The 26160-nt window shown below is 40.2% G+C and overlaps 2 protein-coding genes and 1 pseudogene across 2 annotated transcripts; 1 reads left to right on the top strand and 2 right to left on the bottom strand.

Annotated features, from left to right (window-relative positions):
• Window positions 1-1437: 1437 nt before the first annotated feature.
• On the bottom strand, window positions 1438-3721 carry LOC145492952 (uncharacterized; annotated as a pseudogene).
• Window positions 3722-5036: 1315 nt separating this feature from the next.
• On the top strand, window positions 5037-5681 carry LOC145492636 (uncharacterized). Its single transcript, XM_081472057.1, has one exon. The coding sequence runs from the start codon at window positions 5037-5039 to the stop codon at window positions 5601-5603; it is 567 nt and encodes a 188-aa protein (XP_081328183.1). The 3' UTR covers window positions 5604-5681.
• Window positions 5682-11530: 5849 nt separating this feature from the next.
• LOC145492635 (uncharacterized) lies at window positions 11531-17231 on the bottom strand. The gene is made up of 3 exons (XM_081472056.1): window positions 17058-17231; window positions 15331-15578; window positions 11531-15171 (listed from the first exon to the last, which is right to left on the bottom strand). The coding sequence occupies exons 1-3, from the start codon at window positions 17229-17231 to the stop codon at window positions 12750-12752; spliced, it is 2844 nt and encodes a 947-aa protein (XP_081328182.1). The 3' UTR covers window positions 11531-12749.
• Between the last annotated feature and the right edge of the window lie 8929 nt (window positions 17232-26160).

Here is a 26160-nt window from a genome sequence, read left to right as displayed (position 1 = left end):
TCGGTAAACTCACAAATTCATGCTATTAAAATGCCTCATTCTCTTTTAAAAAGCTACACCAACGTCTGTTATACCGTTTATTTCTTATCGTATTATCAGTATTTCCTTCAAGTTCTGACGCCAGCACCCACTTTCACATTGAAACTCCTAGTAATAATAATAATAATAATAATAATAATGATAATGATGATGATGATGATGATCGTTTCCCAAAACTGTTGTTCCCTTACAAAGTTTGATCTTCATCTTGGCAATTAGCCATTTGATTCTGGCTTCAACCCTGTTGTCTATCTAAGGAGAAGGTAAACATGAGATTTTAACAGTTTCTGAAATAAATTTTACTTGCAACCCATTTTTAAGAGCATTACTTTGTGCTTCGCCATCTGTGTTAAGGGAACGCAAAAAAGAAGCCCGAATGTTCCTCTTAATGTAAACTTGAAAGGTTCACTTTGATTTCCGTCATTCCGAGAAATCCATCTTTTCCGCCATCAATCAAAAAAGATTACTATTAGAAGTTATCTTGCAAGTTCCCAAGCATCAATCAACTCTTTTATTTTTTGAAGTCGGAAAAGACGGATTTCCCGGATTTCCCGGAGAACTGACTTACAGTAATTAAGGGAAGTAATATAATACTACTCTTTATATCTGTAAGTATACTTACAGTAAAAAGGGAAGTATTACTGTAAGTCAGTTTCCCGGGATATCCGGAAAATCCGTGGTTTCCACTGTCAAATGTAAGTGTCTTGCATTAATGATTTCATGAACAGTCAATTCATACTGTAAGTTGCCAAGCATTAATCTACACTGCTTTCTGAAGTTGGAAAACACGGATTTTCCGGATTTCCCGGAGAACTGACTTACAGTAATTAAGGGAAGTAATATAATACTTCCTTTTTTTACTGTAAGTATACTTACAGTAAAAAAGAGAAGTATTATATTACTTCCCCTTATTACTGTAAGTCAGTTCGCCGGGAAATCCGGAAAATCCGTCCTTTCCACCATCAAATCTAAATGTCTTGCATACTGATTTTATGAGCAGTCACTCCATACTGCAAGTTCCCAACCATCAATCTATTCTCTTTTTGGAGATGGAAAAGACGGATTTTCCGGTTTACATAGAGAATTGACATATTTATCGAATTTAAGATGTGGAAATGCTTTAAAACATCCTTTAGATTTCTACACTAGTTGCATTCGAAAAATCGGAAACCCTGTGGTGCAGAAACGCTTTGAATGAAGATAAAAAGGACAAAGTAATATATATCTGGAGTATTTTTGCCGTAAAGAAAGCCGTTGATTTAATACGTTAAAAATGCTATCTGGTTGCTTGATTACGCGGTACGGACTAATGTGTTCGCCAAAAGGTCAAGGTTTAGCCTCCGCAGGGAATCAGTGAAAAGCTTTGTCGTGGAAAAGACTGATCTATTGTTTTCCCAGTCAGAAGTAGTTCCATTTTGTAATAATGTATCAGAACTGGAATGAAGCCAAGAGCTTGCGTGAATCAATTTCAAGCGATTTTCTCAGTGAGAAGAGTTTGATTTTCCTCGTGATCAGAACTTCAATAAAGACAAATACCTGTGTGAATGTTCGAGAGTAGTCCAACAGTACCACTAATTAAACTATCTACAATCTCCCATAAATTAGTTGCGACACTCACAATATCGTAATAACTGGAATCTATCCGTTGTTAATTCGGTGAAAAGTACGCCGTTATAAAACATTTCTTGTTTCTATTTCAAGAGGATGATATCAGTTTGAGTTGGTTTTGTTCCAATGATAACTAGAGCACACCACGATTTTTTTTTCAAAGTCCTTTTATCGGTCGTATAATTTAGAAGGTGAACCGAATTTTCTTGCCGCCCGGCTCAGCAGAGAGTTGGCTGTCCTAACCTTTTGAAAACGAAATTCGGGGTCTCTTAGGATCGCTTGCCATTGACCGAAGCCGTGTTTTTTAAGTCCAGCTTTTAGGTATTTGTCTTCTTCAGGAGAGAACATCACATTTTTTCTTCTCGCGCCAATTTCGTTCGGCCTGAAAGCATCTTCGCGTGTTAGTCTCGGCACGCCTGCTAGACGCTCGGGTTGTTTTTTCGTGATCACTTCGACCTCGTCGGTAGAAGGAGTGTCACTATTGTCAGCATTTTGATCTTGCGAAGAGCTTGACAGGTCTGAAAGCCTCGAGCGCACTTCCATTTCTAATTCTGTTCCCCTGTCACCGTGCAATTCTTTCAAACATTTGTGTGCCTTACTAGCGACGTCACGCGATCGTTGCTTTTGATAGTGAACCCTTGCCACGACAGAGCTGTGTTTCTGATCCTCGGATATTGTGCTTTGCGCGTTGCTACTAAGTTGCCTGCAGCTTGCGGTCTCGACTATTTGTCGATAGCGAGTCGGATGAACGTACTTGCCTGTTGCATCGAAGACAAGTTTACTCATTAGTTCTCCTAGCTTGTTGTGTTGTCCTCCATTTCTCGTCACTAAAACATAATCACAGTTCGGCTTGAGCAGAGGGCGTATATGATTGATGTAGCCATCTAACACTTGCATGCTAGTCTCAGTCAGGTAAAGAGAATCGAAGCCAAACTTTCCTGCTGTTTTGAACATTTTCTGGTCGACAAATCCGCCGTTGGTTTTAGCGTTGTTCACCATCTCAACAGTTAAATATTGATATGTCATCGGGCGCGATCCTTTGACCTTGATAAACAAATATACGGCGAGAAATTTGGTAGCAAACGATAAGTCTAGTGGGGATATTGTACCTGGATCATCCTTGCATGATTTTAGCACGCTTTCGTAGCGCGGCAAATAACGCCCTACGACTTCCAAGAGCTCTTCTAGCGTAGCCCAGTGTCCCTTGGCTTCTAAGGCTTCGATATCGAGTTCGCTCGTCCATTGTAATCGCATCATCTTGGAGACGGTCTTGCGGACTCGTTTTAAGTACAGCTCTGTGGAAGATAATCCTCTTAATACCGATTCCGAAGCTCCATTGACTTTTCTGAAATCCCCTAATTCTGCAATGGCGTCCAAATAGCCTATGCGCCCTGCGTGCCCGAGATTCCACTCGTCTTGCATCATGTCAACAAATTTGAAAAGTAGATTGGGCGAACATAGACTAAAGTCAACGATTTCAAATGTAAGATCCTCCTCTTCTTCGCAACAGAATTTAAGAAACTTCAAACACTTGCTGACAATTTGGTGCGCTTGCCGATCACTTTTACAACCTCCGCCACTGCCGGTGAGCCAGGACAAGAAATCTTGTGCGATTTCACTTCACATGGCAAAAGAGACAACTCTTCTAGATTTAGGTGGAATCTTGTGATCACTGACCTCCATTTTGTTGCTTTTTTGTTGGCCTGATTCAATCTGAGTGATGTCTGGCTTTTCGTCGAAATAAAAGTACCAACGATGTTTGTTCTTTGCGTGTTTTCTGCATCCTCTTGCCGTTGTAAACCCATCATGATTGCAATCTTGCACTGGGCAGTGAAAAAGGCCATCAGAATCGTCTTCTTCTAAGTGAAGTCGTTTGGGTTTAGGAGATGCGTTTTCTAACTTTGACCAGTCGATTTCCACTCCTCTTTTGTTCATCTTTTAATATCTGATATGTGAAGTTTCTCGCGAGACTACTGTATTTATAATAAATAGCTGACTTGTTATCCATCTGGCCCGCTTCTCACACAATAAAACCAAACAAAGGAACAAAGGGGCAGGTCTCATCTTGTCCCAACCTGCCCTTACCTGATAAAGCATGCAGCAGGCAAGCCAGGCTAGAAATTGAATTTGCCCTCGATCGCGTATGTTAGAATGGTAAAGTAACCTCGGAACTTGTGTTCGTGTTCACCAACGCTAAATAGGAACCCTCGTTCCCATTAAGTGACTCAAATAAAACAACGGAATGCTAGTTCCTCTTTAACTTAAAGCGGAACTAATTCCAGTTTGGAAACAAAACTATTGTTTCCATGCTTTCAGCAGAAAAAAGGACCAAAATTGCTTTTGAAAGGGACCAATTAAAACATTTGGGAACGACAAGCAGCGATTAGGAACAGCACGTTCCTAATTGCAAATAAGATAAGACTAAAGTGGAACAATCGTTCCTTAATATTGAACTCCGGAACTTACTATGCTGGTCAATGGGAACGAATTGTGTAAAAGAGAACACTCGACAAAATCGGAACCATTCGAAAAGGAACATTTGTTCCTGAAAAGATAAAAACGGAACAAAGAGTTCCCTTTACTCGCAACAAAAAAGGAACTTCGTGTTCTTGTTTAAGACCAAAGGAACCCGTTGTTCCGATTTCAGACATCGTTGTTCCTAGGACTGATTTCGGACTAAAAACAAGTTCCTATTGGTGTCTTCTAAGTTTGTTCCTTAAACAATTAGAGGAACAAAGCAGTAAAACTCGCGGAACGGTAGCTTTTCAAGAAAGCCATTATTTTTTGCGTCGCATCAATTACAATCATGATTTGAAAACTTGCTAAATTAAGGAATACGCCAACAAGGCGGGCAAAAAAATATCGACGAAAAAGATGGTGTTAAAAGCCAAAATCCCTGCTGTCATCAATTTTGGGGAATGTCAATGATGATAATAATGATAAATCATCCAAAATTTTGTCTTTGCTTGAATGTGATGGCATTTAGATAACTTTTTTGTATAGAAACAAGAGTAATCAGCAGCGAGACTAATAAATAGAATATACAGTGAAACCCCGCTCAACGGACACCCGCTTAATACGGACACCCATTTACAACGGACAAATTTCTTTGTCCCGACAACTAAAAAGCTCATGTGTCTTCTCTTAACTTAGCCCGCTTAATACGGACACCCAGATATTACAGACACTTAATCATGTCCCGTTGGTGTCCGTATTAACGGGATTCCACTGTAGTAAGAAATGTCATCGGCAGATGTCAACTCCAGGACCATGACACATCTATACCATACACAGGAATAACAAAGGGAATAAATAGAGTGCTGAGAAACTCCACCAGTAATATCTAATGATGAGTTGTAATTATCATACGTACTACACTGTAGGTCATGATGATAATTATTTTAAATTTCTTGACAGACTATGTTCCTGAATTATCTGTTGCTGCAGAGACCAAGAGAAAGATGGGACAGGAGTGGTCTTTACTGGGTGGCGGAACAAGATTTTCTCAGGCATGTGCCACAGCTATTGTTTTTTCTTTCTTGTGCCATTATAAATTTGGTATGAAACGTTCTTTCATACCAAGTTTGTTGATTTCTCCTGAGGGGTTTGCTGTGTTTTTTTACGACTGCATAGAAGACATAATGATTTCGAAAGCTTGTCAGTGGTCTGAATATTCCCTCGTTTTGTTGTGGAGTGTACTTCACTATCGTATTTTCTATCCACCCTCGTGGGCCGACGTGGGTAATGTAACTCTGCCATTTGGCTACTCAATTAGCGTAAATCCTAATTTTCGCTATATAGATGATAAAGAATTTTATTTTGGGGAAAGCCTAAACTCGCCAGCTTTTAAGCGGACGTACCCTGTTAAAGGAAGACTTACAGACGAGGTGCGGATGCGTGATGAGGGCGTATTCATAAAGTTCGCGCAAGAAAAAGAGGACAAACGGGATCATTAAAATTCCCACTTCTAATTTTGTCCCATTTTGCTGGCTCGTATTTAGTAAGTCACATTAGACTACTTTACAGAATATTTTAGGGACAGAGTTGTCCTTTAATTAAGAACAGCCGTACTTGCTACTGTATAATTTAATATTCTGAGCTGTGGTCATTTTGATCGAAAACATTATGGCAAGAGTTATCAGTCGGTTAAGTGCGCACAGTACAGTTTTTTTATGCAATACAGTCTTGGATTCAATCAGGAAAAGACAGCAACAATGCTAAGTTCACTACTGTGAAATCATACAACCACTTAGGATAGAATACTGGTACTTAAACATCTATTATTTATTGTTTACACTGATTACTGAAAGAATTTAACAGTGAAAACCTCAACAAGTAACACTTTCTCTATTCTTTATAAACAATTTAGCCTCTTCTAGGCGTTCAGTTAGTTGGAGCGCAGCGCGAAAAACGGCTGTTTTTCGCGCTGCGCCCCAACTAACTGAACGCCTAGAAGAGGCTAAATACAATTGTGTACATTTCATCTATATATAAAATTACGCCGAGTCGGTTTCATATATTGTAATAAAAATTGAAGGAATTTTAAGAATTTTTTCTTTTGCCAATAAACAGGAAACCCATTCACTCGGGCTTCCAAAGGAATGCCCGAGTTTAAAAATTGTCTTGGATTTTTATACTCCCTCCGATTGTGATTTTCATCATCCCTTACTCCCGACAGTATATACCTGGCGCGTTGACTGACTCATAATCCAAGAGCTAACCCTGGCAAACATTGTTTGCACTGGTGTCTTTGCACATTAGCGGACTATGTTCCAGTAGATTTGTAGCAGGTTGCAAGCTGAAGATACAGCTTCATCAGTGGTGATGAACTGGAGTGATGAACTTATGTTCCGCCCTCGTCCAGGGAATTTATACACTCACATCTGCTTAACCTTACTGAAGCCAGCTTGAAACCACAGGAAGGCGACGAGTCATTGAACCCTAGGTCTGAAAGTTTTAGAGTTTTGCTGTCTTTTGGAAGGACTGTTAACAACGAATGTGGGTGTATCGTCAGATGCTACGAAATTAATATCATCATGTTAATGCTGGTTTTCACTGGAGACAGAGTGGGAGTCGTAGTCCGAGTCGTAAGAGCGCTTACAAGCTAGTGAAAATCGGAAATGGGAAATGTAAGAGTCATAAGCTCAACGGAATCGGAGTCGGAAGAATCGGAACAGTACCATTTTCTTCCCACTCCGCTTACGACTCCGAAGCTTATGATCCAGTGAAAACTAGACTGTCGTAGTCCGAATCGAGGCACAAGCGGAAGAACCAACCAATCACAATGCAGAAATTTGTGCTTGTGACTCCGATAATCAAGTTTTCACAAGATCACTATCGTCATAGGCGACCGAGTCATAAGCGGAATCGGTATTCTGCTTCAGACCCCGTCGGTTTGGTTTTCGCTTGATGGTACCTCTGCTCTTCTGATTACGACTCCGACGCTAGTGAAAACCAGCCTTAAATCAATATGAACAAAATCATTGTCATCACTCTCGTCTTCCTTAGTCTCGCTTGTCAGTCTCACTGCTAGCTTCCTCCTCTTTGACTAAAGAATGTTGGATATTATTAAAGCCCGCGTCAAACGCTGTACTTCACATGAGCCGAGCCTAATGACAGTTTGGGTCGATTCAACCATGGTGACTATGACTCGACTAATTAAAAGAACGCCTGTTTATTAATTCAGTCGAACCGAACTGCTTCACCAAACAAATAGCAAAAGCGGTCTTGTTGGTCAGTGGTTTTTCAAGGTAAAGTCAAAATAGCGAAAAATGGTACCTTTTGACCTTTAATTATGCGTTTGGTTCGGCTCGTGTGAAGATCGGCGTCGGTCTTCAGGCGTTGTTAGGGACCTTACGCATATACGATGGCGACGGCGAGGACGACACCTAGAAAAATTGTGTTTCTATTTTACTTTAGAATTTCGCATTTATTTAGAACTATCCAGAGTGTCTGTCGGTATTAAAACTTGCCGCTGTTGAATATGCTACGAATGCGTTCAATTCCAAATAGTAGTACGAAATATTAGCCGTTGTTGATCACGTTCTCCAGACAACGCAGAATTTGGTGATAACAATGGGGTGACAGGCCTAAACAACTCCTATCCACGTGTAATAGCCGCTTTGAGAGCTTTGCTCGAACTAGTATATATCTTTGAGGATCTGCCCCTTTTGTATGGTACGATAGGGGGATCTTTGAATATTTCGCTAAGCGATAATCCTGGTTTTAGGAGGACATCTCACCAGAGTAGAGCAGTTAGAGGTCGTAGGTCTGCGTGGTTTCCGCTGTTATCCGCGTGTAATTTGTAGAGTTTGAGACCTCTGTTTTTTGCCACGTGCTAGTTTTTTTGGCACTCTAAATATTAGCTCTGGAGGGACAAAGTTTGAAATATTCCGTAGAGAGATAGCAGTGGAAAGCTAAAAGTCTGTCTTAGAGAGACGTTCTTATGTTTCTTGCATCAATTTCATCTAACTTTTTGCCCTTCCAGTTTGTTCGTTCTGGAACGGCAAATGCAGATGTTCACGCGCATGTTATGAACGGGTCAATGGATGAGTGAGTGAGTGAGTGAGAAATGTATGTATGTCACACCAATCAGATTGGATCTACTATAAACATCCAATCAAATTTCTTGTTGTAGAGGTAAATGGTATGTGAGAAGATTTGATCCGATACAGTTCAGAACGGCCATATTTAATCTTCTATAAAAGAGGAGGAAGTATTCATATGTTGGGCTCACTTCAACATTTTCTGTGGGTTAGGCTGAGGATTTTGTGGGCGGGTTTGATAATCATTTGCAACTCAGTGGATAATCAGTCAAAGAAACATAGTGTTTGGCATATAACTACGAACATGCGATGAAGGGTGAGCTTTTCCCATTAGATAAGTTTTTGAATTGAGTCTTAGATGAATTGAGTGAATGAAATACAAGTTGATGTGGTTTCTGAGATAGGATCAGTTCTATTTTATGGGGGCGGAATACACTACTGGGAATGTGAAGAGGTTGTGATCAGGTTCAAATCGTTTGCGTGTTGTATTGAAACCTAAATATTGCTGCAGAGTTCATAATGATTGTTCCGGGCGTGTCGTTAATTTCAGCACCCATTGATAAGTTTCAATGCGAAAAGCGAAGAGACTTGGATTAATTTCGTCAACAGAACAAAAAGATATTATTCTGTGACTATTTTATAATTATTATGGTTCTTGTTTACTACTGGAATGAAAAGATACGTTTTAATGAAACTAAATCTTTTCTCCTCAATGTTATTAGGGTTTTCGCTTATTCACATAAATAACCAACACTTGTAGTTGAAGAAAAAGGAAAGTATTTTTGTTCAAGATAACTTTAGTGAGGTATATGAAGTCTTGAGCGTTTTATTGTATTAAACGCAAGAATTTTGGTAATTGAAAAATAAAGACTGACGATTATGTTGCTGGTGTGTGATTTTTAGTCCGGTTTGGAGCGGAGTGTGACAGTTACATACGTACATTAGGTTGTTTTAGAGTGCATAATGTTCAGTGTAATGGTGCAGGCAAGTTATGAACAAGATGAGCCTTGAGTATTGAAACAGTTCATGAGTTAGTGGTATGCAAATGGAACAAGATATTTTTATTTTTAGTTCCAAAGGTAACTTGATACTTTTGTTTTTCACAAGGATTAAATTCAATTAGAGGTCACGAATCGTCGATTCTAGTTCTTAGGATATGTTTTAGAGGAGACGAGACTATTTAGATTTGAAACAGTTCTCATGTTTACAATAGTAAGTGCAGGTAATGATTGTTTTGTCCTTGTTGTATGCAAATATAACGAGATATTTTTATTTTTAGTTACACAGGGTAATTTGACACTCTTGTTTTTGACCAGGGAGTAAATTCAATTAGAGCTGACAAATCATCACCACTTGTTCCCACGAGATGTTTGCTACCTTTAGTTACAAATGGTAACGTAACACTTTTGTTTTTTATATGGAAGTAAATTCAGTTAGAGCTGACAAGTTATGGGCTATTGTTCCCAGGATATTAAGGTGGTATGGTACCCTCAAATGGACCAAAACGTTTGTTTAAATATGGTGAAGAAAGATCAGTTGTGTGCTATTGCGCTCAAGAAGAGAAATTAAATTTCTAGAGTTTTACTCAAAATGGTTGCTATGGTAACCAGCCACAGCCTTTTGAGGTAGTGTTTTATAGCATTGACGCCAACACTTTCTGCTCTTTCACAAAACAAGATTTGACTGTCAAATAAGCATATCGTGTAAGTTTCTGTTTTGTTCTGTGCAATGAACCTAAGTTTTGACAGTTAACTCTTATTTCCAGTGCTTTTTACAGGCTTTATTTGCAAATAACCTTATTTTTTACCACACCCAGTGGACAAATCATCTCATGTCACGTGACAGACCTTAAAATGTTACGATTTTTTGGTTTATAACGACACTATTGGTCTTTGATGAGCCCAAGTTTCGGGAATTCTACTTAAAAACCTTGCAAAGTAGAAATGTTGGCGCCAGGTCAATCGGTACAAAAGTGAACTTTTGAGAAAAATGCACGTTAAGTTTCTTGCACGAAGTATTAAGTATTTAACGAGCCACAAATAGCGGGAGGGGGCTGCAGATTGGATCTCGGAGGAGGGGGTACAATGGTTGTTCTATTTTGTAAAAAGTTACCGCAGTTGTGGGAAATATTCCTTTTCATAAGGGAAATGAATGAGTCTGTGATGGCAATTTGAGGCAAAGCTTTTCACAACTAATTATACCAATCGAGTTGTGCATGTCTTAAAAGTTTTTTCTAAATAGTTTCGTTCATATAAGTTAAGAATAATCTATATTTTTAGTCACGTTCTTATAGTAAACAGTCGTTGCTATGGCCGTTGCTACTGTGTACTTTCTGTGTACTTTCCTTAAATTTCACACGGCAAGATCGTTTCAGAGTTTTTTTGACAAGTCCTCAAAGGCCTTAAGTCTGGTATTTCCAAGAAATTGAATTTTTCATGAACATTGCCATATTTTAGGGTATCCTACCCCCTTAAACAAAAAAGAAGCTTTCATTTCTGGACGGCTTTTACGTCTCTGCAGTAGCAGTTTGATATTTTTATTTCATGGGCCTTTTACGACATTCTTTTCAGTTCGATATTTTTAAAGGTAAAAAGTATGAAAACTGTTAAAATGTTCTTTGAAGACTGTGTGGCACCAAGTTAAAGTGCAATTTAATTAAATCAGACTTTCAACATGTCAGAGAAGTTTTTTTTCCACTTTCCTTCTATTTTCAGTCATAGTTAGTAGAGGGGAATGGTTATGAAACTCGGCAAACTTCAAAGGGTTAAACAATAGCGCGGTCTCCGATGTTGAACAGACCCGTCACGTGGCTCTGACCGTGCACAAGTTCATTCAAGATGGCGGACACTACAGACAGTCTGTTTCTGTGGGGAGACGATTTTGTGGCCAGTTTGGACGTTTTGGAAGACACTAAAGAAGTTGAGGAATAATTTGCAGTCACAGTTAGAAATGTAGGCTAAAAAAATTGTGATTTTGAGTCGAAATTTCGCATTACTGTTCTTAAGTTTGCTACGCATAGTCTGCTCGACTCGTGTAAACAAACGAAATCTAACGAATGCTCACGCAAATATTGAGCTTATATATGGCTTTCCTTCGATGAAAATCTCATCTAGGACTCTTTTGAAACAAGGATTACTTATATAAAAGCTTCGAGAAAGCTCAAAGCTCCGAGATGTAGTGATTTGGTTATATGGGTAAACCTTGCAATTTATAGAGCTTCCTTCACAATACTCGAAAAAAGCAAACGTACAATTTCCCCATTGAATTTTTGATGTTTAAACTATTTAGTAGTCTACTTGTTTTACAGTTATCATTTTTTGATGTCTTTGTAGGCTTAGCGTGAAGAAATTATTTGTTTTGACTGCGGAAAGAAGTATAAAACCAGAAGAGGTTATTAGAGACACAGGGCTGCAAAATACAACAATCAACAGGAAGGATTGCAGCAAGATCAGTACCACCATTCACATTGTACCAGTGAGAACAATAAATTTCATGTTAACACCAGGGAGCTAGAAGTATTCTAATTTTAATTAAACTTGAATTCATTATTGGTAAAACAATGAATTTTTAAACATGTGTAACAACAACCACATGTTACCAGTGAGGTCAATAATGAAAACTATTATGAGTCTTAAACTATACTCCTTGTACTTATTTACTATGAATAAAATCACACTTTAGATACACTTTGAATCAACTATCCTTATTTCTCTGGAACCCTAAAGGGTGTCAGTTAAGAGGCTGTTTAGTATTTTTTCCCGATCAGTCGACACTTAACCCCCATGATCAACATAAAAATTCTCGCTAATGGTCTCCATGCCTTTCTCAGAGTACATGTGCATGTAAAATGCTTAAATTCATTTCAGCTTTCATGACACTGGTCCAGAGGCATAGTCTGAGATAGGCTTGATGTATTTTAAAATATTTGCAGCAGAAGTTTTATTTTGATCGATCTGGGACTGAGTGCCTAATGTTTAAAATTAAAAACAAACTTTCCTGAAATGTATAAAAGCACACTGAAAATCAAGTCTTCATTAACCTCAACACACTATGCGATTAATGGCCAACTATAAAGGGCCAAGTAAATTCATTCAAACCAAAGGTACCATTGTTTTGACACAGTCCTTAAAATTTGTACTATTTTCGTTGTCACTAAAAACTCCTAATTGTATTGAAAAGTCAAATAAAACAATAAATTCAGTTCCATCTTCAGTACAAACGGGTCAAATAATTTATGAATGGAATCTGGGCTGGATTGTTTGAAAGCTGACTAACACTAGATCAGGACTAAACATTGCTTGAGGGTTCAATTTCCCTGGAAAAAGATTGTCCTTATCAGATAGTATGTTTTATAGAATTTGAGGTAAGTCAACTGGAAGTAAGAAAATGTAAACAGAAATAAAGCTCACTGAAAAGGTTAAAAACTGCAACAAAAATCTTCACTTGTCCTGGAATAGCTTAATCATGCTGTGAACAACCCTGCCTTCTATACATAATTATATCCATGTGGACAGTCATAAATTCCAGAATAGAGCCTAAGTTAAAAATTAGTCACTGTCACTTTCGGGGTTTCTTTCGGCTAGGTAGCGGGTCATCGATAACTTGCTCCCAACTTCTCCTTTTGTCCTTTCTCCCTCTTGTGTTTCCACTTTGGCAGGACACTGCTCGCTGAATTTGAATAGTGTTGTTGTTGTACCCAAATGTTTTGATATCTGGATTATCATTTCGTCGGCCAAGTTTCCTTTGACTGCCAAAGTACTCTGCCAGTGGGTCTTGGCAAAATCGCTCGGTAAGAACAAATTCCATGCCTTCTTGAAGCAAGAATTTTGTTGCCTCAATAGCTGAATGCACGCTGATTTGGAATCCCTCGTAAGTCTGCCATGAGACAAACATTCGACTTCTGGCATTCGGTGTGAAATTTCCTGGCCTGTTTTCTGTGCTTTCTTTCCATCTCTTTAAATAATCTAGGAACTCCAGTAGCCATTGGAATCTTTCATCCTCAAGACTTGTGTATGGGGCAAGGAAAGGTTTTCGTTTCTTCTGATGCTCTGTTGTACTTCTCACATTCAAGTAATCAAAGAAGCCATCCACCATCTCACAAAACTTTGATGTGGCTGCAGCTTCTGTAGGACCAAAAGTCTTAAGCACAGCAGCCATTGTTGCACTTAACACTTGTGCGGCTAGATTCACACGCATAACTGAGTATGAGTTAAGGTTGATGTGGTCGTAGGTTATCTTTGGTAACAGTTTCAGTCCATTGTCCACGTCTTGATAAAACATCTGTGAGATATGTTGCCACAAGATAAATTGTCCATTGTTCCACATGTACCTAGTGCATGTTCCAGAGCCTGAGTGAAGCAGACAATTTCTGGTGGTCTTTACCAGGTGAGGGGCATCAGCAAAGAAATACACAAATCGGTGAGGTGCAAAGAGGTTTATGGTCCGGTAACACACATCATGAGGTGCATCTCCATCAAGTAGTTTGTGGAGTCTGTAGAGCTTCCTGTTTGGTGAAGCACCATCAGAAGTGGTACCAATGACCCACAAATTACAGGTGGTTTCTAAGATGCAAACTGCCTCCCAGAACAAAGGCATCAGCTGGGCAGCAGTAACACCAGTTGTTGCAAAGTGGGCTAGGCAAAACTTAAGCTGTGTGCAAACACCACGTACCAGTAAGGCTAGGGCATGAGTAGCAATTTCATCTACCTTCTCTAGTACACCATAGTTCAGTTCTAGATTTCCAAGATCAGTGAAACCAATAAGTTCACCTGTCACTTTATCCAGTACAAGGTTTGCCATTATCTTCATCTCATCAAACAGCAATACCACATATCTTTGAATGTCAAAATAGGAATTAGTTTGAGTTTTTAGCTCTTCAACAACTTCCTCCTGAAAACCCCTCTTTGGCTTGATGAAATTGCGGTAGTCTTTAAGACGACGCTGACTAGGTAGTACTAGGACGTTGCTGTTCCGCAGCTCTTCGTAGCATGCAGGAGACTTGGTGGCAAGCGACAGACAGAATCTGATAGTCATGAGGTGGTAACGGACACCTTTGGCCGTACTGGCAAATAACTTCTTCTGCTGTTGCCAGAACAGGCTCATAAATGGTGTGATTTCCCTATCTGCATCACTGAGAATACTTGCAAAATCATTGCTGAGTTCATGATCAACTTCAATGCTATTTCGCTGAATCTCCATGCTCATTTCATTAAGTTTTTCCTCAAGTTCAGCACATCTTAAGCGTTGGCTTTGCAAGGTCAGTTTTAGCCTTTCCGGATTTGTTTTTGACACTGGTGCTTTCACATGGGCAGGTGTAGCAAGTCGTCTCTCTTTTGCTTTTGTTACCTTCATGGCACTTGTAAGATACTCACTACAAGGTTCGCAAACAGACTCCTCTTCATCGCACATTACTGAACAGTCCTTCAGTCTCCAGTAGCCTTTGATGGGGAAAAGCTGACCTGGATCATCTTCACACAGTGGATCAGCACTCAAAGGTATGACATGATGGAAAAGCTTGCTTGTCAGCTCACCAGGTTGCACCCCACTGCACAGTTTATAGCTTTCTAGCTTTTTTACAAGTTCGGATACAGTCACATGCCTGGTTGACCTTAGGTTTTCAAGATACAGTGCATGATCTTCAGGCAAAAAGCATCCAAAAACTTTAATTGTGAAGCCAAGGCTGTCATCGATAATAATTTCAAATTCTGGAATGAGGAAAGGGTCCAGCATCTTTTTTACAACAAATCTGTCGTTCATTAACTTCATATTCCAGTCGTTTAAGTTCTTTAGCCCTGATGTTCGTTGACACAGTTCTTTGAAGTTCTTATACACGGCCTGTCGTGGCACTGGCAAATGATCTTTCACTACAGAGCGAGGAGTTCTTTGTTTCGGTTTAGGAGTATCGTGAGTTCTTTTCGGCATATTCAGCACAGGTAACGTGCCAAATCTTGGCTTTTTTTCGTCATTTTCTCTGAATGAACTGCAGAAGAAAACAAGGTAATTTAAGTAAAGAAATACTGAAGAAAATCTGGAGCTAGCTTGCCTAAGAATGTTTCCAATGTTTATGTGTTATGCACTAAGTCTAAAACAGATCACCGCAAATTCGCAATGTATTTAACCAGAAGTTGTTCTATTTTACTACTTACATGTTTCAATATCTTCCGGATGAAAGTGTTTCTCGCATGTAAACACCTTGTCGTTTTCTACTTGTCTCTTAAAGTCGCGATCAACTTCTCTTGTCTTCGTAATTTCCCTGAGCCATTCTTCTCTCCATTTCGTGTGCTCCTCATCTTTTGCCTTCGGTAACTTCCATACTCCTACTCCTTTGGTCCTTCTACTTGTGCCACAGCCAAACACAGAACAATTATCTCCTGGTATAACGATAATCGATCAATCAACACCAAATTTAACAGCCAAAACCAGAATTTTTGATTCGAACTTCAATTTCTACGAGACTTCGGACGCCATCTTGGCGTTTCTGTTGTGCACGGTCGCGATCACGTGACCAAGCAAAAACCTAAACAAAGAGATCGTCCTTTGAAGTTTGCCGGGTTTCATAACCATTCCCCTCTACTAACTATGTTTCAGTGTAGTAGTGTTGTTGCGTTGTGTTGTGTAAAAAGGGTAAACTTACGACTCGTATAAAATGTGAAAAGTTCTCTTAACATGAGTATTTTTGACCAAAAATTCTTCTTGGGGGTTGGAAGGGCTATGTGATCGGTGAGCGAGGGAGTTAATTTATGCATGTGTGCGTGTCACACCAGTCACAGTATGGGTTGTATCAAAGAACAAATCAAATTGCCTGTTAGAAAATAAGATGGTATCTACATTAATCTGGAGACATGTAAGATTACTGTAGTTTGTTAAGTCAGACATTTTATGGCTTACTATTTAGTTATCTTACCATTACCGATGTAACATCATATGTACATCATAAATTCCCAGTTTCTTTCTTGCTGTACATCGCAACCAAAAAAACTTGTCAAATCAGCCAAATCATTACTGTAAACAGTTCCATGAATGCTCCTATTTCCAAGACTTTCAGTTCACAAAAAAAATAACTCTTGCACGCCTTGCGTGCACATGTTTAAAGTTCTGTATTTGTGGAACCATTCAACTAAATTTAATGAGTAAGGTATCATTTTTTTCCCTAATGTTTTGCTCTTTACAGCTTAATCTGTAAAAAGTATATTAGAAGTAGTTGAAAAAATGTTCTTAAGTCCCTACCATCGGTTACTGAGCTAAACCATGCCTGATGAGGCGTCCAACTGTCAATAAACCTAGCTTCTTTTTATTTTTACTCATTTATATTCATATTTCGTCATTCATCTTTACCCGTCGAAGACTGTAGATCTAACAGTCGAAAGCTCGTATATCTATAAAAATTTTTAGCCAGAGATCGTTTTTAAATTTTTATTATGCTCAACTCTGACTACGGTCCTTCAACATTTTTAAAAACCTAGGTTGGCTTACTTTTGATTTTGCCGCCATTTACCGAGGTTTGGTATTGTGTTCACTTCAGTAAAGTTAAAACAAAACCAAGATAAACATCTCTCGTGAAAACAAGGGCTTAGTCCGTCGAGCATGATTGTAAATAACAGCAAGGAAAAAATGGCGGCTCAAAAAATCCTAGGGGCAAGAAGAGCACGAAATTACGGCCGGACAAAAATGTCCGGTCATCCAACGATTTGACCGAACACAATCAACTGACCGAACAAAATCAACTGACCGGACAAAATCAACTGACCGGACAAAATCAACTGACCGAACATTGTGCGTTGATCGACCGTTATTTCAAGCCCTGACTATTAGTAAAACGCGTTAAAATAAGTAAGCTTATCTTTACGGAGCACGAAGTAGACTTACCGCGGGTGGGTACGTACTACCTTGTACTTCTTTGAGATCAAGAATATCAAGATCGCTGAAGCGTTTTCCTTTTAGCAACATTGAACCCACTGAACCATCCAGTTCCATGCACGTCAAGGCTGCCCCTCCATTCAATGCAGACGCCACAAAATCCGCAGGACCAAGGGTTTCCATCTTTTTCCCGGCTTTACTCTTTCCAATCTTCGTGCAGTTGTCGGAAAAAAACAAAATGGCGGCACGGCCACAGCTCCGCTATTGCGCACATCTTACATCACAACCGCTGACCAAACCGTAGTGAGCCCAAGTGATCAGTTGTCTTCGCACAGACCCAGGGCCAGTCACTAGGGGCGGGGAGAAGTCTAACCTATGCCCCTGGGTCTCCGAGGATGTTGTCTTCTTTCTTTATATATACCCCACACAGTTCGAGCATTTAAAAATAAATAAATGAATAAATGACCTAAGTCACGTCAGGGGATTAAGCACTATTCTCCCAACTCTGAACACTGCAAATAAACAAAATTACTGTCAACTGGCTATGTACAAAGCAGTGAGATCACAGATTACTGAGTGGAATTTAGGATTGTTTTATTTGTGATCGTTAAATCGCAAGTGTTCCGTAATTGTGTTTCTCGATCGATCGCATCTTTTGTTCGGGTTCTAGCATCATGCATGTTTGCACAAATTTTAGCACGGTCCATTTAGGGTATTCCATGGGTAGGGTAGTCCATGGACAAGGTCCATCGAGATAGCCCATGGACTAGGGGTCAGCGAAATATGCCTCATGTGGCCACACGGAGCGCACAATCTTGCTGAGTAGGGAGTAAGTAAATAAAAGAACGAAAAGAATGAATAGTTTGCCTTGGTGTCCTGCTCTCATCTCTTGCGCGCCGTTACAGGGAAATCTTCTACTTTCAAGTCCTGCGTATACAACAACAACAACAACAACAACAAGCTTTATTACCAAATAAAAAAAAAGTTAAACTTTACAATATAATATATTAACACTGTAGCGTTAAACTCGTACCTAGGCTTTTTCGTGCTCTGCAATTTTTTTTTTTGGTTTACATATAAACATTGTTGTTTGTATGTTTATACGTGGACCAAAAAAAAAAAATTGCAAAGCGCGGAAAAGCCTAGGTACGAGTTTAGCGCTACAGTGTTACACAGGACTTGTAAGTAGCGGTTTTTCCTGTAAGGTAGCGTAAGAGATGACAACAGGAGACAAAGGTAGACTATTCATTCTGTTTGTTCCTTTATTTACTGTCTCCCTGTTCAGCAAGATTGTGTGCTCCCTGTGATGTGGCTACGGAAGCGTTCTTGGCCTCACGCCCTACTGGGGGACTTATGTGAAAGGGCCTGGGAGCAAGGGTACCTCCCATGATCCTCTTGCAATGAATTGAATGATTTAGAATTGAAAGGACGCAAAAGATTAACCGTTTATATTTTATGACTAAATAAGCCTGAAGGATGCCTCTAAATGCGGTTTGAAGGACAAATGTAGCCCTACGATCAAGGTGAGAAGAAAATATCTTAATTTTGCGTAAAGAGATACGGATATTTCTGAAAAGACCAGGAGTGGAAACATCGTTTGTCAAGTTCCCTGCTGTTCGAAAACGTTTAATTAGTTTTAGATCACAAACTAGGTGTAAAGTAAGGTCTTTCCTCTTGAGAGGAAAACTAGTTTTGTTTGAAAAAAGCCGACGTTTCAAAGAGAACGCTTCAGTAACACTTTAGTATATACTGAATTTTGTTATTTAAACAGTGAAAAAGCTTACCAGCTGTACTGCTGGCAGGTGCAAGCAATATGAATGGCTGTGTTCGGATTTTATCAGATGATGATCCTAAACTAAAGCGCCACCAACGTTTTAATCCTCATCAGACATAAGAGGCGGTATATTTATATCTGTTTGCAATTTTACAGCTCAATAGCGTGCTTCGTTTGGAAACCAGAACGTTTTAAATTTCAGGATTATGGAGGTGCGTGACGCAAGGCTACGATCGAGTTTGTTGAAAAATGAATACTTGTCTTATGATTTTGAGCCTTTTTAGAAGTTAGAGCATTAGGAAAGGTGCTTATGTAAATGCTTGTTTGTTCAACTGACAGTCGGTCGCCTAGATAGCCAAAGTACATGTAAGTTCCAGATGTTAACACTATTTTCCGGCGGCCATATTGGTGTACCACGGATGTACACCAACATGGCGTTTTCATACTGGGCTCTGTAAATTTTTGCGAAACGACGAATATCTGAAGTCTGGAGAAATGTATTATTCAGTTATTTTCTATAACATCACAATTTCTTAACTGTTTTCCCTGGATGGTTTTCGATTTTTTTTTTTTTTTATTGCGTGACGGTGAAAACGATCTATTGATTTTTTTTTTTAAAAAGCCATTTTGTAATATTGTCGCTGTTTGTTTAAAGTCACCCTGAGGGTAAAATTAATAATGCATCAAGGCATGCCCTTATGTAGGTTTATTATCATCGTGTATTTTAACTGGCTAGGAACTAATCTGTGATGGACTATTATCCCGTTTAGGGAAGTTGCAGTGCTCCTAGTCGTGAGCTTCAGGTAGTGAGATTTCAAATCCAGCGCCCTAAACCACTAGGCACGCCTTTGTCAAAACTTTGATGTGTTCATATGAGAAGGCTTGCCAGCCTAGTTACCGAAATCTCACCATTTAGGATGTTATAAATCTTCCCATATAAACGCTCCAGCCTAGAGAACAGGGACAAAAGGCTTTTGACCCCAAAAAGCTTGCCTTTCGATCGCGATATAGCTGCTAAAGAGGCTGGCATCATTTTTGCCTGGTATGTATTTCACTTCGGAAGTATATGCGAATTAGCTTCATTAGCAAAGTTACAAGAGTCAACCAAGCCATGATAGTCGCGAACGAATTAATCGATACAACTTTGTACAACTTCATTCAGGTCCGATGGAAAGGGCTGCAAAATTGTGACGAATACTATATTATGCAAATTTGTTGTTTAATCTTTTTCACTGATGATTTTAAAACGAAACTTGCTATTTAAACCTTGCAGGGCCGCGCTGCAATTTACATCAAAAGCGATCCAGACGTGACCGCTGTAATGTAATTTTTGTTACACCCTATTTGTAATAAAATTGATTTTTCTCCCTTACTTTCCTTTCTTTTCCTACAAGCGATAAGACAGCTTTCAAATCAGGCAAGTGATATTTCCCTAATTATAACATGGTTTACTGGGCAAAGTTTTTCGACCCGGAATGCAATGGGCCGCTTTTACAGAGACCAGGCAGTGTTGGACATGGTTCACGTGACAGTATTCGACTGTTACGTATATGGTTTGTCTTACCATATTTGGAGTAAACATGTGCGTTCTAGTTCTATGTAGCTTACATGAAGTACGCATTAAACGAGTTGAGTTACATTGCAAATGGCGTCTTGTCGTGCCATCCGTAACATGGTGTCAGAAGTGTTTTGTTGATCTTATGGCGAGTTGCAGCGCTCAAGATTACGTCTTCTGGTTGATATTCAGTCAAAGCAGTTACTGAAGCGAAACGAAGCGACATTTCCTTGATTTAGGGTACGTACAGGAATTTCAACATCGACCACGTGCGTTGAAACCCAGCGAAACGATGTCAGACACCGAACAAGATCCTCCACCACCAGCTCCACCGCAAGCTCCACAGCCTACTCCGCCGCCTCAAGTCCTCAGTTTTCCTTTAAATTTTCCAGTACCAAGCGCTATGGTTTGTCGTGGAGATATCACGAGCAACTGGGAATTTTTTAAGCAACAATGGCAAGATTATGAGGTAGCAACGGGTTTGGATCAGAAGGGTCAATCGATCCGATTAGCAACCTTCCGTTCTGTTATGGGAAAGGAGTGTCTGCAAATTTTCCTGAATCTGAATTTTGGCACCGAAGTACTGACGATAACTTCAGCATTGAAGGCGCTGGAAAACTATTTCCTACCAAAGAGAAATGTCGTCTATGAGAGGTATGTCTTTAACTCTTGTATTCAAGTACCCGAAGAAACTGTTGATTGCTATGTCAATAGATTAAGAAAACTCGCAGCATCGTGTCAGTTTGGAGCACTTGCAGAAGAAATGATACGTGACAGGCTAGTTATTGGAATACAAGATAAGGGTACAAAAGCTAGATTGCTCAGAGAGAAAGATTTGTCTTTGGATAAAGCTCTTGACATGTGTAAATCAAGTGAAATAACGAATAAGCAGCTGAAGTCGATTCAAAAGGATGAGAAACAAAACAATGAGGAACTGAACTTAGTTCATGTGAAGCGTAAACCGATGCAAGGCAAGTTGCCTTCTCATCCGAAGAAACCACCAAATCCAAAGAAACCTGACAAAAAATGGAAATGTAAGTATTGTGGCCAACAAAAGAAGCATGCCAAGCAGACAGAATGTCCAGCTTATGGTCAACAATGTCGCAATTGTAAAAGAATGAACCACTTCGCCAAAGTGTGTCAGGCAGGCAAAGAGAAGGTTCATGTCGCTGAAGTGACAGAAGGTTACGAGTCTGAGGAATCATTATTGAAGATAGAAGAAATTACTGCAATTAATGGTAGTGGTAAACAGTTGACATCCAGTATTACCTTTGTGATAGAAGAGCAGTACAAAGAGCAATTAGTATGTCAGTTGGACACTGGTGCAACTTGTAATGTGATCAGTCACAGAAATCTAGTTCAGCTGTTGCAGAATGGTGATCCCCCCTTGTCTAAGTCCAATGCCCAGCTAAAGCTATTTGATGGTAGCTTGATGAAGCCTGTAGGTGAGACCACACTCACAGCAGAGAGAAGGGGCAAGCGTCTGGACCTGAGATTCCAAGTTGTTGAGAGTTCTAACAAACCCCTCTTATCGGCTGAGGCTTGTGAGCAGTTGGGACTTCTCAAAGTGGATATAGATCCTGAAGAGTCCATTCATGTCCTGAAAAGCAGTAGTAACCTGACCAGAGATCAGATTCTTGTTCAGTACAAAGATGTTTTTGAAGGGTTAGGCCATATTGGTGATACAACCATTATCACAGACCCCAGCGTAAAACCAGTGCAGCATTCTCCGCGCCGAGTGCCAGTTCCCCTGCGTGATAAGGTCAAGGCCAAACTTGATGATCTGGAAAGGAAAGGAATCGTGGAGAAAGTCACAGCACCGACCGACTGGATTAGCAGTATGGTGGTTGTCGCAACACCAAATAAGATTAGGATTTGTTTGGATCCTAAAGATCTTAACAAGGCAGTCATCCGTCCAAAGTACCAAATGCCTACTCTAGATGAGTTGTTGCCCAAGCTTAGCAATGCCAAAGTGTTTAGTACCTTAGATGCTAAAGATGGGTTTTACCAGGTTGGATTAGATGAGAGCAGCAGTCTCAAGACAACATTCTGGACTCCCTTTGGGCGTTACAAGTATTTGAGGCTACCCTTTGGTATCAACCTGGCTCCAGAAGAGTTCGAATGCAAATTGCATGAGAAGCTTGATAGTCTTCCCGGTGTAGAAGTGATAAGAGATGACATATTGGTCATGGGCTATGGAGAGAATGATGAAGAAGCAAATCGAAATCATGATGAGAACTTGATTCGTCTGCTAGAGCAAGCTCGAAAAGCCAATCTGCGTCTAAACAGCAGCAAGTTGAACCTCAAGAAGTCTGAATTCAGATTCATGGGACACTTGATCACCAAAGATGGGTTACAGCCAGATCCTGAGAAAGTGAAGGCAGTTCAGGAAATGCCGAGGCCTACATCCAAGAAGGAACTCCTGAGTCTCTTAGGATTCGTTAATTACTTGGCAAAGTTTCTCCCTAGGTTATCAGAGGTCGCCCAGCCACTGAGAGAGATGACAGCAAAGGATGCAAAGTTCATCTGGTCCCAACATCATGAGACAGCATTCCAGGAAGTGCGAGAGCTTGTAGTCAAACACCCTGTGCTCAAGTATTATGACCTTCAAGAAGAAGTCACAGTGCAATGTGTGCGAGTGAATACGGGTTAGGAGCAGCTTTATTACAAAACGGCCAGCCAGTTGCTTTTGCTTCACGGTCCCTATCACAGACTGAGAGGCAATACGCTCAAATCGAGAAAGAGTGTTTAGCGATTGTCTTCTCCTGCGAAAGGTTCAGTCAATACCTCGCCGGTCGTAAAAAGATAACGGTTGAGTCAGATCACAAACCCTTACAGTCCATTTTCCAGAAGTCAATCCTCTCTGCTCCATGTCGACTACAAAGGATGATGTTGAGGCTACAGCGCTTTAACCTAGAGGTTAAGTACAAGCCAGGTGCACAGATGTATGTTGCCGATCACTTGTCTCGAGCCTCGCTTGCTGTCAAGAAGGAGATGACAGACAACTTTCAAGTTTTCGCTCTTGAACTTGAAACACTTACTCCCTTTGATTCCATCAAAGTGGCTCCAGAAAGGTTAACTCAGCTGCAGAAGTGTACAGCACAAGACCTCGTCTTAGAGAGCCTGAAGACCACTATTCTAACAGGATGGCCTGAGAGAAGAGAGCAATGCCCAGTACAAGTTCGTGACTACTGGAACTACAGAGAAGAGATTTCACTCCACAATGGTATTCTATTTAAGAGTCAGAGAGTGATTGTCCCCAAAGCCATGAGGCCAGAGATGCTCTCAAGAATTCATTCAAGCCATCAAGGAGTCGCATCATGCCTAAGAAAGGCCAAAGACATCGTGTTCTGGCCTGGAATGAATTCAGAAGTCAAAGCCCTGGTTGAGAGATGTGCTGTCTGTGCCGAGTTTCAGGCTAGGAATGCTAGTCAGCCAATGCAGTCTCATCAACTTCCAGACAGACCTTGGAGTAAAGTGGCTACAGATTTGTTCACTGTTAGTGGAAAGAATTACCTCACAGTCGTTGACTATTACTCAGATTTTGTAGAAGTTAGTGAACTTGAAGATACCACCTCACGTGCAGTTATACAAGTACTCAAAGAACAATTCAGTAGACATGGAATCCCGGACACTGTTGTCTCAGACAACGGATCACAGTACAGCAGTCAAGAATTTCACGAGTTCTCACTCAGCTGGGAATTTAACCATGTGACATCATCGCCACACTACCCAAAGTCAAATGGGAAAGCAGAGTCTTCAGTGAAGACAGTTAAACTGCTATTTAAGAAAGCGGACCGAGATGGGAAAGATCCATGGCTATCGCTACTAGACTACAGGAACACACCTACTGAAGGTATAGGTGACAGCCCCGCCCAGAGGCTTATGTCGTGCCGAACACGAACTCTCTTACCAACAGCGTCAAGCCTTCTCCGTCCCAAAGTAAGCGCACATTCTACAGAGAAATTAGAGCGGAAAAGGCAAAAGGCGAAGTTCTACCATGACCGTCATGTGAAGCAGTTACCTGAATTAGAGATTGGACAAGAAGTCAGAAGTGCACCCCTGCGAAAGAACCAAACGTGGAAACCAGCTACTTGTGTCGAGAAACTGTCAGACAGGTCATATGTAGTCCAAGCAGGCAGTGAGACCCTCCGAAGAAACAGGCAGTTTCTGAGACCTGCAGCAGAATCCTCGACACCAGAAAAGCAAAGCACCAAGGCTAGCTCACATGAGTCAGGAGTAAATCACAAGGAGATACCTAGAGTACCTGAGTTACCTGCTATACCTACTAGGCCTGACAAAGATTCCTTGAATGAAACTGTTGCTGAAGAGACTAATGTTCCATTGTTAGCACCTCAGAAGACAAGAACCCGGACTGTTCGTCCCCCTTCAAGATTTAAAGATTTTGACATGAAGCGTTAAGCAAAGGCTAGACTTTGAACACTTTAAGTTTGTTTTAGCCAGCTCGGATAAACTGATTTAGTTTGACATAGAACACTTTCAGAAACAAAGTGGATTTGTGTAAGTTTGTTTTAGGCTAGTTTTTCGCCAGATATTTGTTTATTAGTTTTTCTTTTTTTAAAGAAAGGGAGATGTTACGTATATGGTTTGTCTTACCATATTTGGAGTAAACATGTGCGTTCTAGTTCTATGTAGCTTACATGAAGTACGCATTAAACGAGTTGAGTTACATTGCAAATGGCGTCTTGTCGTGCCATCCGTAACATCGACCAACCATATGTCGTCTGAACCGGAGCAATGGCGGACACATTTTTCGTTGCGAATGGAGAGTAGGTTGTCGTTTCTCGACCGATTTCTGCAACCATCATGAGAATCAAACGAACCTTTTCTAGGAGCTGCTAGTGTAATATGTAGACCAGTTATTTGCAGGCCTCAAGTGCAGGTAAGGAATTTTTGCATCAGAACTAGTCAATGGAAATCATGCTATGTTGAAAACGGTAGATTACCACACGCGCTTGACATGGATATTCTTTTGGTCGTTTGCAGGGTAACAGGGATCAGCACAGTATGGGGCCCAGTTCTCGACCACAAAAAACGTAAACTTGTATTTCTTACCTTGGAATAGCCGTAAGGACTTACAATTTCACGCCTAACTAGCTTCAGCATTCAGTTTACACAAGTAGAGCTATCGACTGCTCAACGCTGTTTTCTCCCGAGTAATAACGAAAATGGAGGCTTCGTTCGTGGGCCCAGTTATCGGCCAGCGGGCCCAGTTCTCGGCCACAAAAGAATGCATGCGATTCCTCAGAATAAACAACGCTTTATTACCATTTTTTGTTGTTAAATCACTTATAAGGCTTGTGTTTTGATATTTCGATCACAAATTATCCTTAAAGAGCTTTGTTTCATGTTAGAAAAGGAAGTTTTTTGCACACCTAGTTTTTCTCTTAAGTGCAGTCAAGCGAGGCTAAAAAGAGTTGGGTATTTAAAACGGGGTTAAGTCAGAGCTCAAAGTTTTCAGCGTGCCACCTCATTAAAGCTTTATTTTTACAACTGACTTGACACGAATACTCCACACAAAATTATGAGCGCTTTTAGTGTTGAACGCGAGCAGGATGGTCGAGAATAGGCAAATACGCAAAAGTGCTAAGGAAATATTGAGGAGTGAATTTATGTCAAAGAATTAAACACGCTAGGAAAAGTTTATATTTAACAGATAGCTTTATCACTCTACGTCCTTTATGCCAAGAATTGGCTCATTTGGGCTTTCTAGACGGACAGAAACTTGAATTAAACCATGTAATTCGAGTAGCGTAAACAAA

This window comes from Orbicella franksi, chromosome 7 (genome assembly GCF_964199315.1).
Source record: "Orbicella franksi chromosome 7, jaOrbFran1.1, whole genome shotgun sequence".
In the NCBI taxonomy this organism is placed as follows: domain Eukaryota; kingdom Metazoa; phylum Cnidaria; class Anthozoa; order Scleractinia; family Merulinidae; genus Orbicella; species Orbicella franksi.
This window is presented reverse-complemented; position numbering and strand designations above follow the sequence as displayed.